Source organism: Anoplophora glabripennis, unplaced genomic scaffold (genome assembly GCF_000390285.2).
Source record: "Anoplophora glabripennis isolate ALB-LARVAE unplaced genomic scaffold, Agla_2.0 scaffold24, whole genome shotgun sequence".
NCBI lineage: Eukaryota > Metazoa > Arthropoda > Insecta > Coleoptera > Cerambycidae > Anoplophora > Anoplophora glabripennis.
The window spans coordinates 2,172,671-2,193,480 of NW_019416404.1; the positions used below are offsets into that span (position 1 = coordinate 2,172,671).

The window sequence follows — 20,810 nt, forward strand, 5'->3', positions numbered from 1 at the left end:
GTTCGAGATGGTTACTTATGATATCCTTTGCTTCCATTCAAAAGCGCATATATCTTATTCACAACATGGTTTTATTTCTGGAAGATCAACAACAACAAATCTTGTTACTATCACTAACTTCATAGCTAATTCTTTGGATAAGAATGGGCAAATGGATGTTATATATACAGATTTATCGAAAGCCTTTGACAAACTTGATCGTGAGCTATTGTTACATAAATTATCAAACTTGGGATTAACAACAAATTTTCTTAGTTTTTTAATTCTTATTTAAGCAATAGAATTCTCAATGTTCAATATCGGAGCTATAAATCAATTGACGTGTTGGCGACATCTGGAGTTCCGCAGGGATCGGTACTTGGGCCTCTCTTATTTATTATATTTATAAATGATATATTTAAAGACATTCAGACACATACCCTCTTATATGCTGACGACATGAAGCTATTTGCATCTATTGAATCATTACAAGATTGTTATCGTTTACAACAAGAGTTGTCGAAAATAAATATATGGTGCCAAAATAATAAGTTGACATTGAATATCTCCAAGTGTAACGTTATGAGTTTTACCAGAAAAAAAGTTGCTATTCAGTTTGACTATAATATAAAAAACGTTATTTTAAATAGATGCACACAATTTAAAGATCTATAAACATGATCTATAAATATGAGCTAAACAATTGTAAAAAGTTGCCACAAAGCCCGTATATTTCGAGTTTATGGAGGAGATTGCCGTAATCAATACGACCAAAGGCCTTCGAGAAATCGTTTATCGTTTTAGTAAGTTTTAATTTTATCAAAATTTAATCGCCAGCGCGAAGGAAATACAATAATTACTGTTTCAAACGAAACTACTAGTCACGTGACTTGTTTTTATGAAGGTTCTGTATGAGATAATGAGAAATACCCGCTAGCTACAAGAAGGAATCTAATTCAACATCATTGAAGCGAACAATTGTTTCGAATCAGCCTTCAACTTTTCCTAAAGACTAACTTCAGGAAATCAAAAATTCCGCGGGTACTAAAACAAATATTTGAATCTTTATGAACCAGTGGTGTTTATTCAAAAATTCCCATCTTACCTCGTCTAGAAAAATCGACGATGTTCGAATAAACTTCTACAACTCTCAGGCTAGATTTTACATCAATCGTTCGATTAAGTTTATATAACTACTCCTTCCTATTTCGTGTGGAAGTTAAGGCAATTTACACTTCAAATTTCAACTTTAATTCAATTGCTACCAAACTGTCACCAGTATCGGCGAGTTATGTTCCACATATACTCGTATGTGTTGTCCAATTCGGGTCGACTTAAATTAAAGTAGCTCTTGCAGAAAGTATATAGATAATAATACAGACAAATATCATATTTCTTAGAAAACTATTGCTTCCACAATAATAACGACGTATATAATAAAGATTCTACTATAATCTATGAAATTGTATCATATATATTGTTTCTAATAACTACAATTTAACTTTGGACAAAGACCAACTCGAAACTCAACCACCATACTTTAATTAATAATATATTTCTGCATTTAAGGATTATGACAGTAAACTAAAGCTTAAATAAAATGAACTGATATCGTCAACGTGCTTTTATCCAATCCATAAAGTGCCATCGGAACTTCAGATTCAATATTTTTTAAATTACTCTCCGAGTCGTCTCGACAAAGTCCAATGCATCAAATAGTTTTCATCATCGACTTCTCATAGCACCCGAAAACAAGTTTATATTAAGTTTTAAAGTCTGCAAAGTAAGTTACAAGATATAAAGTTGGTAGCGACGACCACGTTCAGAGTTAAGTGTTTTAGACACGATTTAGTGCACCTATCTGTGCGACTTTTCACCGTGAAAATTCTTCATCTAACTTGGTGTTTTGAAGTTGATTTCGTATAGCCGAAACTTTTTAGTAAATATCAACTTTAAAACAAGTATAGTAAACGTTTACAAAAACACATATATATCTTGAAAACATCTAGAAATATCTTAAATTCTTGCTGACTTTCATTTGTGTGAAATTATAGACTATTCTACAGAATTCGTATTAGTATTACACCATCCTTCAAAGCCAGGTAAGATATTTTTGCATGGAATTGTTGATAATCCGAATTGTTTTCCTTTATTTTAGCCTTTTTTAAGGCTTAGTTTAGCTGATGATTCTCCAGTCAAAAATTGTTCTAAACATTGTCTCATGCCTTTGAAAATCTCCTACATTCGTCTTTGCCTATTCCAAAAAACAATTGCTAAATTCAGGGGAACAACAAACATACAAAAAGAACGAAAAATTACCCGTTTTTCGACATATGCTCCTGTAACATTAAAAGTAAGCCCTAAATCAAAAAAAGTCATTCTTTATTTTTTATTTGCTTGAACGATTGATAGCGTGATTTTCGCTTGACAGGATTGTTAATTAAGAAAATTTCAAAAAGTGTATCGCGTACCGTGGGTTTAAATTGAGGTTTAGAAAGGGCACACAATTTTTTAGAGATACATCTTGTCATAATAAACAATGATCAATACTAAAAATACGTATCTTTGCACTTTTAGAATTTTTTTTTAATTTTTTACTCTATAAACAATTATTATTTATTGCCCAGGGAATGTTCGATGCAGTCGACAAAATCTTGCGCACATAAAAACTACGTCGTAACCCCTTGCTTTTTAGCCAAATACGACAGCATTCTACTTGTGTAGATTCTGAGATATAGAAGCGTAAAGTTAATAATAATTTATAGCTTACGTAATCGTGAAGTCGAGAAAAAAACATATTTTTATAGCTAACTATAACTACTTTCAATAGCCGTTTAATGCAATTTCGGCAGATAAAAGCTTAATGAAAGAAAAATCAAGAAAGGTACCGTGCATGGTCACTGGAATTTCTCGGCAGAGCGGGAATGAGGATGACTGAGAGCAGTTGTGCTGCCGCGCGCTCGCATGGATTTCAAAATGCGTATGGGCGATAAAAAATTGCTTTTCTCGTGAACACTTATCAAGACGATTTTTTTAATTTGTTATAGCAAAATGAGAGGAATACGAATATGTCATCAAAAATCAATAAAATAAATAATTTTTGCTCAAATTTTGAGTTTAAAGAATAGTTATATTGTGCATGGTAATCAAGTTGTATTAGTTTGTGTTTATCTCTGCATTTCACGAAATCCACGTTTTAATGATTAAATAAAAAAAAAACTTATTTTCTCTCTCTGTTAATTAATTGAAGTATAAGAACATTTTCAGTTCAATTAATGGTAGGAGGAAGTTGTTATTAAGAGGAAAAATGGTATAAAAATCTATAAATTCGAATAATTTGATTTTATTACAATAGATAAAAATTATGTACATATCTTAAGATATTACAATTCGAGACTCGCTTTTTTCAAAGGATTCATACAATTCTCACGGCTATCTGCCTCTTTATCATCATTATCATCTTCATCATCAACATCAATTCCATCATCGCTTGTGGAATGTATTTGAAAAATCTTCCTTTCAATAGGTATTTTTAGTATTGATCATTGTTTATTATGACAAGAAGTATCTCTAATAAATTGTATGCCCCTTTCTAAACCTTAATTTAAACCCACGGTACGCGATAAACTTTTTGAAATTTTCTTAATTAACAATCCTGTCAATCGAAAACCACGTGATCGATCGTTGCAAAATTTTTAGGGTAGAATTGACATATGTTTTACTATTTGTTCGCAAAGTTTCATCAATATTTATAAATATTGACTTATTTTAATAATTGCTCCAAATATACATATGATTTTCTACTGTTATTCGCTCATTGTTAATGCAAAATTCAACTTTTTTTATTCGCAGTTGTTGTAACTTTATAGAAAATCGTCAAATACACAAAAAATAAAGAATGACTTTTTATTTAGGGCTTACTTTCAATGTTACAAGGAAATATATGTCGGAAAACGGGTAATTTTTCGTTCTTTTTGTATGCTCGTTGTTCCCCTGAATTTACCAATGGTTTTTTGTGTCTGTCTGGTGTCTGTTTTTAGTGTGAGATATTTAATCAAGTGAAACTACTTTCATACAAAATAAATAAAGAAAAAAATAGAAAATTATGCCACAAATAAGTAACTTCAGACAATAAAGTCTTTTTATTAAGTCTTTTCTGGGTGTTCCATAATTACACCCTTGCAGCTCTCACGTATCTCCTGCATGTAGCACCCCTCGCCCAATTATGCACGTAAGTAAACCCTCAGCAAGCTGAAGCACGCTTAACTAGAAGTGTAGTTAGCAGTTCTTAAACACCTCTCTACCCCTCTTGTTACCTCCCCCATTGAAATCATCCCCGGCGCCCTGAGGGCGCCCGGCAAACCGGAAATAACGCTGTTCCTCCTCCTTTGCAGGTGACGGCGACGGATGGCGACAAAGACAGGCCGCAGAACATCGTCTACTTCCTGACCGGACAGGGGATTGATCCTGACAATCCGGCCAACAGCAAGTTCGACATAAACAGGACCACGGGGGAGATATTCGTGCTCAAGGTGGGTTTTACATTTCGATTTATACGTTGTTTTTTTTATTGGCGGCGGCCTAAGCGCCCCTGAGGGGGGCATTACGGAGGCACAGCCTCGACGACAGACGCGGATATAGCCTCGGAAATAAAAAGGGTGGGCCGTAATGTCGCGCGTTACCGTTTTAAATGGTGGCCGGTTAGGCCGTTAAGCACGGCTTCAAGGGTGGTTACGGGCTTGGAGGGTTGTAAAGCAGATGGGATTCAAATAAGAGTAGGCCCCTAGGAATAATATAGACCCCTCCCTGCTCCATTATATTTAAACATAGTCAAATAAATATAGAATCTGGATTTATTTGTGTCGCGATTGGGGTTTCTGGTCGAGACTTCTCGAAGCGAGAATTCCCGGGAAATCTGGCCTTACTCGAGACGAGAAAAAAGTGTCGAGAAATCAAGAAATCGAGAAATCGAGAAATTTAAAAATCACGCACGTCTTAAGTTCTTGACTGGAGTTCGTTTCGTTCATGCTTAAATTCGTTTCTCGACAAATAACTGAGCGGTTAAAGTGGTTTCTCTACCAGCTCATGATTTATTTATTTTAAGTTTTTAAGGCTTTAATTTACTTTAATGATTTTTTTTAATGTACCTACATGGTGATTCACTATATTTTGACCCCCCTTTAACTTTTTTGTTTTAAGAGTTATAAAAAAATGTGAAATACAAAAGTTGCACGATTTTTTATGAAGTTTTCGAAAATGATAGTAGAAAAACAAATGAAGTTCAAACAAAATGGCCGCGGATGTTAACTTTGTTAATTTAAATGGAACACCCTGTATATTTTTACATATTTGGATAGAACGTTCCTTGTCGAGCATAGTCATATAGGGTTTGTTGGGTCCATCTCTAATAATAGGCGAGATAATATTAAAAAACGAAATGATGTTTTTTTATTAAGAAAATAAGACATCTTGTAATTGTTAGACCTCTTTCAGGCATTTCTGCCTTTTTTCCAATTACGTAAGGATTTAGATTTAGTTGTAATATATTTTGACATATCGGACATTGATATAGTCCAAAATGCGTATAGGTATTTTAAGTAAATCTCACTAATTAGACCGTGTGAGGCCAATTACTCATGGACAATCTTATATATGGTAGGTCGTGACAGTGACAGGTAGTAATGTCATGATAACATTGTTATTGTTTGACAGTTTGTATTAGTATTTAATTAAAATGGGTTACACAGAAGTAGAAAATTGAAATATTATTAGGAATTAAAATAAACTATGGAGAATATCTTAACTACTCTATCTTAATTCCTATAATATTTAAATTTTCTACTTCTGTGTAACCCATTTTAAATAAATAATAATACAAACTGTCAAACAATAACAATGTTGTCATAATATTACCTGTCACTGTCACGGCCTACCATATAACATTGTCCATGAGTAAATAAGCCCCTCACGGACTAATTAGTGCGATTTAGTTAAAATACTTATACCCATTTTGGACTATATCAATGTTCGATATGTCAAAATATATTGCAAATAAATCTAAATCCTTACGTAATTGGAAAAAAGGCAGAAATGCCCGAAAAACGTCCAACAATTACAAAATATTTTATTTTCTTAATAAAAAACGTTCTTTTCGTTTTTTAATATTATCTCACTTATTGTTAGAGATGGACCCAACAAACCATATATGACTGTGCTCGACAGGGAACGTTCTATCCAAATGTGTAAAAATATACAGGGTGTTCCTTTTAAATTAACAAAGTTAACATTGGCGGCCATTTTGTTTGAACTTGATTTGTTCTACTACTATCATATTCGAAAATTTCGTAAAAATTCGTGCAACTTTTGTATTTTACATTTTTTTTATAACTCTTAAAACAAAAAAGTTAAAGGGGGGGGTCAAAATATAGTGAATCACCCTGTGCCTAGTTATAAGTCTGTGTAGAAATTTTATTATAAGCAGATACCTAATGTTGAAGTGATAAATTAATAGGAAGAACGTTTCTGTATCTTTAAATTAAAGCTTGTTTTTTTAAGATTTCTTCGGTTAAATTCCTTATTTACTATTTATTTAATTAAAAGACTGCATGATTAATGATCATTAATAATTATTATTGGAAGAAAACTACGATTCAAAAACATAGAAATAAACATAAGTATATTGAAAATGTTTAATAAAAAAACAAATTAGAGGTTTTTAAGAAGAAACTCAAAATTTAATTTAGTTTTGTTAGTAGAAAGAGAAACATAAGTAATTAATAAAAATACTGAATAAATAATAAATGTTAATGATGATTGTTAAGTATAATAGCATGTTTATATTTATCATTGCAATGCCAAAATTATGACTTTAAGTTTTAGAAATTTCTCGAGAATTCAAGAATTCCCGGGAATTCCTAGTCGAGAATTCTCGAGACCCGAGAAAAAAAATAGTCCGAGAAATCAGAAACCCTAGTCGCGATCCGATTGTAAAATATACAGCGTGGGCCAATGGAAACTTTCCACCCCGATTTTTTTGGTTTAAAATAAAAATTCGGGAAAACGCTCGGACACGTCGACTTTTGATTTGAGGGGGAACTATTTTTCAGTTTTTTTTCATCCCCGTAGCTTTAACCCCCTAGCTGGGGAGAGAACAACCCCCCAAATTTGTATATATAGTATAGGGGTCGTGCCATACCTCTTTTTAAAGGTCTCATCGAGTTCTTTATGACCCTACAATATCGCCTCATTATTTTTATCCATAACGAAATGACAGCTTGTCAAAATAAAAATAAATTAAAATACTTACTAATTTATTAATTAGGTCCACACGTGAACTTTATCTAACAAACTGTTCAAAATATTCGCCATTAACATCCATGCAATAATAAAATCGATTCTCTATCTCTTCTTTAACATTCTACGATATATCGGCAGTTATCCTTTGACATTCTACAGTTATGAGTTCTTGCAGACCTTGAAGAGAAGCTGGCTGTGATTTATAAACTGTAGACTTCAAATGGCCCCAGAGAAAGAAGTCTAGACAGGAAAGATCCAATCCAATGACCTCTAAAATTTTCATTGAAGAATTGTCAAAGGATAACTGCCGATATGTTGCAGAAAGTTAGAGAAGAGATAGAGAATCGATTTTATTATTGCATGGATGTTAATGGCGGACATTTTGAACAGTTTGTTAGATAAAGTTCACGTGTAGACCTAATTAATAAATTAGTAGGTAAGTATTTTTATTTATTTTTTTATTTTGACAAGCTGTCATTTCGTTACGGATAAAAATAATGAGGCGAAATTGTAGGGTCATAAAGAACTCGATGAGACCTTTAAAAAGAGGTATGGCACTACTCCTACCCCCTATTCAAATTTGGGGGGTTGTTCTCTCCCCAGCTAGGGGGTTAAAGCTACGGGGATGAAAAAAACTGAAAAGTAGTTCCCCTCAAATCAAAAGTTAACGTGTACGAGCGTTTTTCCAGATATTTATTTTAAACCAAAAAAATCGGGGTGGAAAGTTTCCATTGGCCCACCCTGTATAATTTTATAAAAACTATTATACTGTCAAATAAAATAAAGTTACACGTACTAAACAGCAAAAAAAAAATTCCAAATTTCTTGTGATTTTTTAATCATTACTTCCTGACTAATGGCCGTATCGAGAAAAGAAAAGTATCTTGAAGTTCTCATTTCTAGTTTTGAAATGTTGAAAAAAAAATTTTAATTTTGAAAAAAAATTCGATTTTGATAAAAAAAAATCACACAATTCACATTGAATATTTTAAATGACGAAAAAAAAATTTTTTTTTTGAAATAAAAGAATTTCCAAATTTTTTTAGTAACTCTTAGAAGGCTGTAACTTCGTGAATGATGGTAGTATCGAAAAAAGAAAAGCGTCTTGAAGTTCTAGTTTCGAGTTTTGTAATCTCGAAAAAAAAAATTCAAATGTCGAAAAAAAATAATTTTTTTCTGAAACTAAAAAATTTAGAAATTTTTTTGCTAACTTTTGAAAGGCTCTAACTTCGTGAATAATAGTCGTATCTAAAAATAGAAAAGCATTTTCAAGATCTAGTTTCTAGTTTCGAAATAGAAAAAAAAATTAAAAATTTTGAAAAAAAAATCAATTTTGATATAAAAATGTTTTTGGTTACTTGAAACGCTCCAATTTATTTTTTTTTTAAATTTCCAAATTTTTTTAGCAACTTGAAAGGCTGTAACTTCGTGAATAATAGTTGTATCGAAAAAAATAAAAGCATCTTGAAGTTCTAGTTTCTAGTTTTGAAATCCCGAAAAAAAATAAAAAATTTTGAAAAAATTCAATTTTGATGTGTCATCTCTTTTACAATTTCAGAATGAATATTTTAAATGTCGAAAAAAAAATCTTTAATTAAATAATTTGAAATTGTGAAAAAAACATGTTCATGTTTCAAAATAGTGAAGAATTATTCTGAATCGTTTTCTCTTCAGTTTTGATGCGATTCTTTTCTCGGCATACCGTATTTCATCGAGTTAAAATTAATTGCATTAATTTAGGTTGATGTTCCCAACTACATTTTTTTACACGCATCCTTATACGATTTTTAATCATTTTTTCGAAAGTTCCCAAGCCTTTAAAAAATTAGTTTTTTCAAAACTACCAATTTTTTTTCATAAAAAAAAATCATAATAGGTAACAATTTTTTTTCGACATTTGATAAGTATTCAATGTGAAATTGAGAAAAAAATAACGCAAAAAATTCTGAAAAATTAGATTTTTTTCAAAATTTTGAATTTTTCTTATTTTTTGATATTTGAAGAGTATTTAACACGAAATTGTGAGAAAAATAACGCAAAAACATTTTTTTCGTCTTAATTGATGTTTAAGGAACAATAAAACTGATCCTTTAATTTTTTATAAAACTGACTATTCAGGAAAAATACGGTTCGACCCATCGATTTCAAAATTTACAGGCCTCATGGGCCTAAAAAAACTACAAACATTGGTACTTTTCGCAATATTTGCAAAGTAGTCGTGGATTTTCCAAAACAGCAGAGCGATGTTAAAAAAAAAATTTTCAAGATTTCAAAACTACAATCTTCAAGCTTCAAGATGCTTTTTTTTCTCGACACGACCATTATTCCAGAAGTTACAGCCATTCAAAAATCACTAAAAAAAATTGGAAATTTTTCTGCTCCTTTAATTTTTTTCCTGAGTGTATTTTATGTGCGGCATTGTAAAAAACAAATCAAATATGTAATACAAAAAATACGATTTTTTTTTGAAGAAAATGAACCAAAACAAAAACTCTTAAAACATGAAAAAACGTCTATGCCTAAGTATCTAATTTAATTGAATTGTTATGGTACATATCTCTATAAGATGTCTTATTGTTAATAGAAGAAATCATTGAGTATCCTGCTGCTGTTGATTCATCAATTTGAATTGTATTTTCAACACCACTGATTTTCTTCGCTATTCTAATCCTGTTTTTTATCGAATCGGCAACATTATGACTTCCTACAAGATGATTATCTTGTCTGAAATTAAGAGATTTCTTAACACCGTACCTTGTTCTGAAGCTCCAATTATGCTGCAAGAATAATTTTTCCATGGATTATTGAGTATCGATACTGAAAGAGCGACAGACTCAGAAACTTCTACCACTTTTGAAGATATTTTATTTTAAAATTGAATTTTATTTTCAATGAAGCTTGTTTTTCAATGTAAGTTTGAAACTGAAGTAGACTTTCAGCCCCCATGCCTTTTGATAGAGGTAATTCCCCAGAATCAGCTAAACTCGTCGTTTGAAACAGCGGCCCGCCCGTATTGTCTTTCGGATATGGCAATTTCAAATATGGAGCGATTTCTCTCGGGAGTGCCCCTTATTTTGTTAATACCAACCATTTATTTTTGTTAGCATATCTAATGGCAGATCTGCAATTTTTAGGAAGCTTAGAACGCAAAACAGAATGTTTTTGACACTGTGATGTGAAAAATATCGGAAGAGACGAATGTCCTTTTAAGTATGTGTCTTACCGTTAGGAATTTTAATGATAATCACATAACCTTTCCCTTATATATCTTGTACTCTCTTATTTAGAAGTTCTTCTCTTATATAAGCCCATAATTAATGATTTCATAGCAAAAAAATATCATTTCTTGAATACAAAAACGATACTTCCCAATCTGGTATCAAAAATAACTATTTTCAGTATCTACCTACATCAAAATTGAGAAAGGAATATCATTATTTTAGATGACTTAAATATTTCACTATTTTTGTACAAGAGGGAATAAGTGAATACGGGTTTTTTATTCTGTGAAATTCGTTAGTACTTTTAATACCACAAAGTACAAAAGTAAATTTTGTCCTACAAATTTTTTAAGTGTTCATTTCACATTCAACAAGGTAAGGCAACTCTGCCATTATAGTATGTACGGGGTCATCCACATAATATTCTATCCCCCTTTTCGGCACAAACTAAAGTTTTAGTAAATTTTGTGTAATGTCAAACAAGAACATAAAAGAACAATTGAGTACTGCTTTTTTGAGATATAAACCAAACATATAAATCCTTTTAAGTCCTTCGTTTTTTAAAGGGAAAGGATCGAAGGGCTTGAGACAGGTCGTTTTCTCACTAAAATGGATACTTCAAGCGACGATATCTCCTTTATTTTTTATGTTATAGGAATTAAGAATATCTTTCATTGTTTCAGAGTTATTATATAAATAAGGCGATTTTTTTTTGAATAATGAGAAATACGTTTTCAACTTTTACCGTACATTATCAAAAAATACGCATTCTAAGCCGGTCTAGCTTCAGGATCGTATGAAAACCACTAAAACAAAACTAATTGCAAAGGGTCTAATATTAATTTTAATTCTGATGGAAATGGTACAGCGTTTACTGCTCATTTTTCCTTAAAAAATATGAGCAACCCATCTGTTTTTGACGATAACTCCTTCAATTTTGCTCTAATTAACTTTTATAAGTGCTCATTTGAGCACTACAAAAAAATTCCTGGAGTACACGTAAAATTAATCCTTTTTCCGTTATTTGGCGTTGAATACATCTATTCGAGTATGCTCCCCAAAACAAGTCCCCTTCCACTAACCATAATTCGCTTTGTATAGAACGTACAACACTTTTTAAAAACCGATTTTCTTTGTTTATTTATAAGCTACATTTTTGTTCATTACACTTTTTTTAATAAAATGCGTAGTTTTTGAGTTCTTCGCGTAAAATACTTTGAAAAAGTGTTTCTTTTTCACTCAAAATTCCAAGTTTTCAATCGTGAATAAATAAAAAACTATTGATTTCTCAAAAAAATTCTTCGAATATTTTTTGCTCAAAATTTGATTCTCTATCNGGCGTGATAAAAACGGACAAAAACTTTCGCAAGGAAAGAAATATGTAAATAGAATTTTATCGCACCTATTTTATATCGGCAAATTCAAATGCTTTTGCCTTTATTAATTATTAATAAAATTAATTTGTGTTTTTAAATAATAAAATCATTTGACATACCCGATGTTACAACAACAATTGTTCAAAATTTTATCCACCAACGTGTAAACACATTTGGGTCCGTCTTACTCAGTTTCTACGAACTAACACATATGTTGTCTTGCTTCACCATAAATTAAAACGATATCCATGAACTCCGAAATGCTATACACACAAACCATTTTTGACACTAACTACCCACTTTTGACACTAACTACTAAAAAAACTATTGTAAACACCACATATAACAGGTAAATACTATCGCAACGACGATTGCAAAATCCGATTTCAGTATTCGGAGTTGCTGAAGCCAAGTGGCTCTCCACGCGTATTGAGAATGACGCTAGAGACTACTGTTGGCCAGCTATGTAGTGATTGAATGTACTATAACTTCAATAATTTTTTTCTCGGAAACTATAAGGATTTTACAAAAGTGAATTTGACATACACGAACAACAGTTCAAAACCGACGTGTAAACACATTTGGGTCCGTCTTACTCAGTTTTTACGAATTAACACAAATGTTGTTTTGCTTCGCCATAAATTAAAATGATATCCATCAACTCCGAGTTGCTATACACATAAGCCATTTTTAACACTAACTACTAAAAGACTATTGTAAACACTATCGAAATGACGATTGTAAAATCGGATCCAAGTATTCATCCAACTATGTAATGGTTGAAAATACTACAACATCAATTTTTTTTTTCTCGGAAACTATAAGGATTTTACAAAAATTTTTTTACGATATTGACTCCATTTCTCATGCCGCATCTATTCCCAAATTTTTTTGGATAAACTGTGAATCACCCTGTACATACCTAAAGTAAACAATAAACGACCTAATAACTTATGTCACCTAAAAAAGCACATTGAACACATTGAGGTGGATAACAGATAGCATTATGTCTTTTGTTTATAACAGAATTATGGAACACTTTCTATAATAAGATATTATTCCAATAATTTAAACATTTAACAGCGGAAGAGCATATACGCGAATTATTTCCATGACAATCTTGAATCTATCTATTTTGAAAGGTCAGTAAAGAATACGAATTGTACAAGCAAATATGTAATATGTATACATTTTTGTAATAAGAAAACATTAAAACTACAAGTTTGATTTATATTTCACAAATGCAAACAATTGTTTTTTACGCAAGAAAATTTCCTAAAACTTTGATCAAATCTTTTCCGAGAGAAAAAGGAAAAAAATGAAGGAGGTCAAATGTTATATGAATGACACTGTACAGGTTGTCGTGAGTAGTAGGTATTATTAATAATAAAAGTTCCTTTAGAAATATTCTATGCATCTTCAAATTTTGCCAAAATATTATCAAAAGAACGACAGAATATTACAAACCAAACTTTACAAATAAGACACGTAATTAATGTTTAGAGTATCTCATTTCACAAACGTGGCGAAATCATTATGAAAGTTTTAGTCAACTATTAACGAACCACTTACCGAGCTTTGATGCAAAATAGGCCACAAGGCATTTTTCTGGGAGAACCTATAAAGATTTATTACGTTTTTGTACCCCCTCCGTTGACTAATTGAAACGAGTTCTAGCGACTCGGTGTTTAGTGATTTATCAAAATACCCTGATAGGACGGCATTACGTCTAAAAATACCCCATTGTGTCTTGCGTACCGAAATGAAACCCTTTCAATTGTAAGCGGAGAACGGCGGTATTGTGACCGTCCTTTCTTTATGGTAATACCCGGAGATTAAGCAATTTTCGGCGAACGAGGAATTTTTCATCCCACCATATCCCTATTAGTGCGATGTCTTTATAAATGTACCAAGGATCCGGTGCCGGGGTAATTAGAGCAAGAGTAATTTTTGGGCTGTGTACCCCACAGTGTCGCCGTATTTGATTTAGGATTGTAATTACAAAAGTTTTCTAGTATTAAAATTTAAAAGAAAGAAGACGTTTAATTTCTCGACAAACATTTTAAAACTTCTTGAGAAAAATCCGTTATTATACTGAACAGCGGAATGTGTAATAGTGCAAATTAGTCTTTTTTAATTCTGTATCAAATTGTTCCATTTTCTTTCCTTTGTTAAATATCAGGAAACAAGAATCTACGATATACGTATTAACTTCAAACATTGAAACCAATTATAATATATAGGGTAAATCAGAACTTATCAAAAAAACAATTTTTTGAATATACAGGGGACTCTTACAAATACAATTTTGTAAAAAAAAATCAAAAAGGACAGTTCGAACATGATTTAAAAATACATTAAAACGATATCCACCAACTCCCGAGGTGCAATACACATAACCATTTTTGACACTTGAAAAACTAATGTAAACACTATCCAAAAATGTAATACTAAAATCGAATTCAGTATTCGGAAGAGAGAGAGAGCGCTTTGAGCGCAGCGCACAATGCAACTGACGCTAGACACTTCAATAGCTCAGCGATGTAAAGGTTGAAAATACTACAACTTCAATATTTTTTTTCTCGGAAACTATAAGGATTTTACAAGAATTTCTTTTACGATATAGACTATTTTTCATGACGGGTCTACTCCAAAATTCCCAAAATAAGTTTTGAATCGCCCTGTATATTCTAATTATACTTAACAATGACAATCATTGGAGAAGAAATTGTGAAATATAAGAATTAATCTGAAATAGAAACATCTAAATAAAATTAAAAGTGGTTGGGAAGTCAACCGCAGGCTTAATGTTTAAATTTCCAAAATTTTCAAAATATTCAATCTAAAACCGTTCAGACTTACACAAAACTTTAAAACTATGCATATTTAATGCAATGTATGATTGTGTAATTTTAAGTATCCACAAAAAGTAGATGTTTCAAAATTATTCGTATTTAATTACTCAGCAATCTTAGTTTTAATTTTAATTTTAATAATAAAATCTATAAAAGGTTTAATTTAGTATAATAACTTGATTTTAACTAAAGCTAATAAAGGTAAGGCTGTTGTCATAATGCATAAAATTTACTATATTAGTAAAGTGGAAACTTTTTTAATTCTGATTCTATAAAAATAATTTTGTTTTAGTTGGTAATAATTCTTTAGACTTACTTAATTATTAAACAATTTTATAATTTGATTAAAAAATTGTCATTATCCACTATCCTTGAATCTAATATTATTTCCATAAAAAAATTTCATGTGTATTTTCTAAAAAATATAATTATCATTACTCTTTCAGCCATTGGCAAATAAACAGAATTTATTTTTCTGAAGTTGTTATCTTTACTTTATGTTACTTTATCTGAAGTTGTGTTTAGAGGTAATATTATTTACAAAGCATTTTTTTAATATGGGTCCTTTCATTTGTCTGCTCAAACCTCGGCTGGAAAAAAGTTCTTTATATAAATATTATTATTCCATTTAACAAAATAAATGTTTCTGTGATATAAAGGCATATACATTTTTTAATATCCATTTAACTTAAATGTTTCCGTGATATAGAAGCATATACCTTTTTTAATATCGCTTTTACTTTTTACAAGGATAGTCACGTAACATTCTATCTTCCGGTTATATTTAACAATTTGTCTACAAAAATTATAAAGAAATTTTCTTACAATCTTAAAGAAACATATGGAAAAACAATTGAATGTTGCGATGCAAATTAACTCGTTTTTTTACTGATCCTCCGCAACGAATGAAATCAAGATTACCGTGGAACTAGTGCATATTTACGCTTTCTGCTATTAGATTTAGATCTTTAAATATTTTATATTTTATTAATCCATTAACGCTTGAAATCGGATTTTCGAAGGGGGAAGACTTTATGTTTCTAGAGATGCTCTTTCAGACTGTATTGTTGCACCCACAGAATTTGAAAAAAAAAATCATTCATACCATGAAAACGGACATCCAAGGTACGTGCCTACCATCAATGAGAATGGTGCATAAAATCGCTCAACCTAAGTGCACCGATTTAGTCACAATATGGTGCTATCAGATTTTTATGACGGTTTTAATCGAAAAGGTTTTCTAAGAAAAAACAAAAAAAAATACATAAAAGGAACTCTTTAGTTCGTCTACCTACGCACAATAAGACTTGGCAAACATCTAATATTGATGGCTAAATAGCAGATATATATATTGGTTTATTGCATGATAAACCCAATTGGGACCAAGAATAATAAATATCAAATGATTTCGGGCAAAAGAACTAATGTGATGGTAACGAAAATATTCAGAATCGAAAATAGAAAGGGCCACAACTTTTTTCAACCTTGTTTCCTATAATTTCGTCACTCTGTCCGAGAATTTTCAAATTCTGGACAATTTTTTGACCAAATTTTGGACAGTATTCGAGAGATCAGTGTATACAGAGTCGAAAATGGAAGATTCAGGAATTTTTCCCGGTTTTTTTTTCTGAGACTATCAATTTGGTTAAATTAACTGTGACAAATTTGAAAAATGTCCCAAAAAAAATCTGGGAATTTCAACATATTCTTTGATCAATTCTGAAACTTTTTTCTCTCTTGAGAAACCGTCGAAAAAATCTGATGCCGCCATTTTCCGGTTTAGCCCCCATTTGGTCCTTTAAATTTTCTTTAAATTCTATGGGCATCATTTGAAAAATTATCCCGAAAAACATAATTAGTAGGATTGATTTGGTTCCTCGAAAATTCGATTTTGTGCGTTAATAAGCAATTTTTTTAACCCTCAAAATTTCCTTTTTTTAGTGAAGTTTTAATTTTTGCCATTTTTAGATGCAATTCTTTTATAAAACGAAATTAAAAAAATAGTGAACTGTGTGCAGAATACAAAAACGGCTGCGCAACTTTCGAAAAATTAGTGCAGCTAATAGGGAACTTTGTAATAAATGAAGAGAAAAATTTTACCTATAGTAAAGATGTTTTTCTTATGAAGGATAATTTCATGATCCGCAGGAAGTCGTAATTTGACCTTCATGTAGTTCTTTCATGGAGGAAAGGTGAAGTAAACAAAAAACAAAATATATAATAATTGAACCTACGAGAGCAAATATTGAGTGTAGTATGAAGTACTATCAACAGGGCATTTATTAAAAAAAAAACTGCTTCGAATATGTTCTTTGGATGAAGGAATTATAAAACACCTTTTATCTCGTACAATAACACATTTTTTCTAAATAGAGAATTTAAAGATTTGCTACATACCTACTGATCCTACATACGAAGCCTGTTCAAAAAATAACCGAACTTTTTTATTTACGAAAATGGAGTTGTATTTAGTTCATTGATTGTTGATATATCATTTAGTTTTCGTGATACCGTTGTTTGAGTGCAACGTATTTAAATGTTAGAGACGATTTTTGAATGTCCGATTTTCTGGAACAACGATTCTCATGAAAATGTTCTAAACCCATTTTCTCCTAGATAGGAAGGCAAAAAATCTAAAGAAGGTCATGTGAAACATTTTCTTTAATAAAATTTCCAGAGAACCAATTTAAATATGTATGTACCCAATTTTCGGTTCAGAAAACAATGCGGTTTATAAACTATTTTCTGTAGCATCTACACTAAAAATTTTAAACGCGCAAGTAATAAACATCAATAAGACATTTTATCAAGGAATTGTTCTACTAGGTACACCTATGACATTTTATATGTCTTGGGTAGTTTACAAGATACTCTCCTATGTAGCAGTATAAAGTTTATGTAGTTTCAAAATACCCTTTACATCGTCTGCTGGAACGTTACGATAACATAAACAAGCTATACTTTATATTTATAGCGCACATTTAACCAGGTCACATTATAACAGCAAGGAAAAACAAAGAGTAGGTACTGTCGTTTTTTCTCGAATATATCATAGCTATTTGATGCAATCGATAATGCCGCAATAATACCTGCTCATTTGTAATTAACCTATACTTTTTATATCTGCCGGCATCCTCATAATTACTTCGCTCGTAGATATATTTCGCCCACGACCGACGGCTCGAGCCTTGATTTATAGCTTCCATGTCGGTAGTTTATTACGTTAGGTCCAACATATCCAGAAAATCGACTTTAGTATACGGGGTGACCCGAAATTTACCCGTAATGTTTTTATAGCATATTCTACGACTAAAAACATTAAAAAATACAAACATAAGGAAATCGTGTCTCCGGATCCGTCCGAGTTAAAAGAATGAGATTGAAATGAGTATCTTTCAAATAAAAATGTTAGAGTTCACAGTAAAAAGCTACTCTTATATGATTTGGATAAGTTGTTGATTTTGCAGTAAAATTGATGTAAAAATATGTTACAAGCTGAAATAAATATTTCGTTGAGTTGAAAATTAGTTTTTCGTTGTATTTTTTTGTTTTTTATTAACTGGATTTTTTTACTTTATTATTTTTTGTGCTACTTAGCCATAACTTATTTTATAAAATAATAGGGTATTTATTATACACTAGTGACCAAAATTACGGGATATTTAAAAAATTCCAAATTTTTGGGAGATTTTTAAACTTGGAGGAAAATGATCATCGAAATCAAAAAGAAAAAAAAACTGAAGCTTCAAGTTTCTAGTTTTCGGATTTGGAGTTTAAAATTTTTTTAGCGTCAGCGGTTTTTGAGTAATCATAAAAAAACAAAAAAATGTTGTTCCAAATTTTTGCTTGTCTTTCAAAAGGTCGACTTCATCATTTTTTTTTTTTTTGGTAATTTCATCGTAAAGCTCTTTTAGATAATTTAATTCCCTTCAATTTGAGAGATTCCGGAGCCTTGTACGATGATTTGTCACTGAGGTATCGTCGATTAAAGCAAAACAATCATTTTTGACTTTGGCAATCAATTACTCGGGAAATAATGGTCGTACAGAAATTCCAAACAGGGTTTTGAAAACTGCAAAATATTCTCTAAATTTCGCAATTATTGGTTTTCCATAAAAACATTTATTTGAAGTGAAGATATTGGTTGGAAAAAGGTAAAAAATTGCATAATTAGGGATATTTGAATAACTTGGCAAATAATGGATAAACTAAGGATATTGACTAACTTTTCAATCTCAGTGTCCTAAAGAAAGATTTTTAAGATTTTTTTTTCTAGTGCTCTAAATGTTTAGGTAAAGGACCCCGCAGGTTCCTTATGGAAAATGGCTTTTAGCCGATAGTTTTGAAATTTTGGATTTGAATAGTTCTCGAAGCGTAGACAAAAAGTAGTCATAGGCACTAAGCTGAGAAAATTATATTCTCCGAGATATAGTCGATGAAAGCTAGGAGTTATAGTACCGCGAGGTATAAATTAAAGAAGCCTCTTAGCTTGTAACGTCAAATGAAAAGAAGCCGTGCAATCTGTCCCAAACACATGTTCCTTACGTTATCGGGGTCACTCAATCCCAATCTGCCATCCATTAGGCTGTGCGGATGAGTTTCAAGGTCACATCAAGATCAAATGAAGGTCATTGTAAGATCATTGTAAATGTAATCTGTTCCAAACATCTGTAATCATATTATAATAATATTAAGTAATATTTTATTACAGCTTTAGGATATTTTTTATTATATTGTATTGCGCATTTGCAAAGTGAGAAGTATTAAGAGGATAATAGGTTGTAAGATGTTCCACAGCCAACCTGGTTCTGGAGTTTACTAATTAATTGGGTAGGTTAAAAATCGATAAGTAAAAACTTTTTTAACTAAAGTACATTCTTTATTAATGTTGTACTACACACCTATCAAACATCGTTGATGAATACATATGTTTTTGACTTTACTATACATCGTAACGAATACATATTGAATCATTTTCAAATAAGAAATAATATTGTCTGAAATAAAAGGTATAACATAAATTATAATTAAGTAATTCAATTATCAATTAATTATTTGCATTCATTGTAGTATTTAATAGTGAATCATCTGGGTACTTCACATGTGGTTGATGGCAGGCATAGCCTAGAAACCAAAAAACACTGGCCACATGAGTACAAGTTCCTACTACTCTCGCTCCTGAGTAACACGTGCAATAATATGCTAGGATTGGACCATTATCTTGATCACCACCATAATTATCGAAGTCTTCATCCACGTTAACATAACTAATGAATATTTGAAATCTTGCAGCATTTCGGAATCTTGAGAAAGTTCGTCCTCTTAGAAGTCCTGGTTCATCTATATGTTCATCCAATTGAAATTCATCATTTTCCCTAAGCACCTTCTGTATACTGTATACCCGAATGAATGGCTGATTGGGATTCAGTAACCCCGACAATCTAAGATATATGTGTTTTGGACAGATTGCATGGCTTCTCTTCATTTGACCTTACAATGAGTATTCTTCAATTTATACCTAGCGGTACTATAACTCCTACCTTTCGGCGACTATATTTCGAAAAATATAATTTTCTCAGCTTAGTGCATATGACAACTTTTTATCTAAGCTTCGAGAGCTATTCAAATCCAAATTTTCAGAACTGTCGGCTGGAAGCCATTTTCCATAAGGAACCTGCGGGGTCATTTGTCGTTTTTGCTGAAAATCAAAATAACGAATAATTTTATTTTTTTAAGTTGAAAATGTTTATTTAGCAATAATTTCTATTTCCTTCATCAAGAAATATTAATTATTGTAAAAAAATTAAATTAAATTGTTTTTAACATATCCGCAATGCTTCACAGATATTAAAAAAATGTTGTTTGATTTTTTTATCGCTGTAAATGCCTTAGTTCTAAATGCTAATTTAAAAAAGTTGATATACCCAATGGATTGCTGTATTTCATTCCACAAATTTTGAATTTTTTCCGAGTTCTTCAAAGTCTAAATAGTTTGCATAAGCTTTCTTTAAAAAAGGATTTTTTTAAAACTAATCCAAGAACTCCTTTCTGGAAATTCCATCTGTATGATAATTATTTCCAGA

The 20,810-nt window shown here is 31.1% G+C and overlaps 1 protein-coding gene across 1 annotated transcript in view; it reads left to right on the plus strand.

Moving 5' to 3' along the window:
- LOC108910970 (neural-cadherin-like) overlaps positions 1-20,810 on the plus strand; it is a 313,375-nt gene that overhangs the window by 253,193 nt on the left and 39,372 nt on the right. Inside the window, exon 4 of the mRNA XM_018715762.1 lies at positions 4,374-4,511. Coding sequence (XP_018571278.1) covers positions 4,374-4,511 — 138 coding nt within the window. The remainder of the gene's footprint in view (positions 1-4,373; positions 4,512-20,810) is intronic.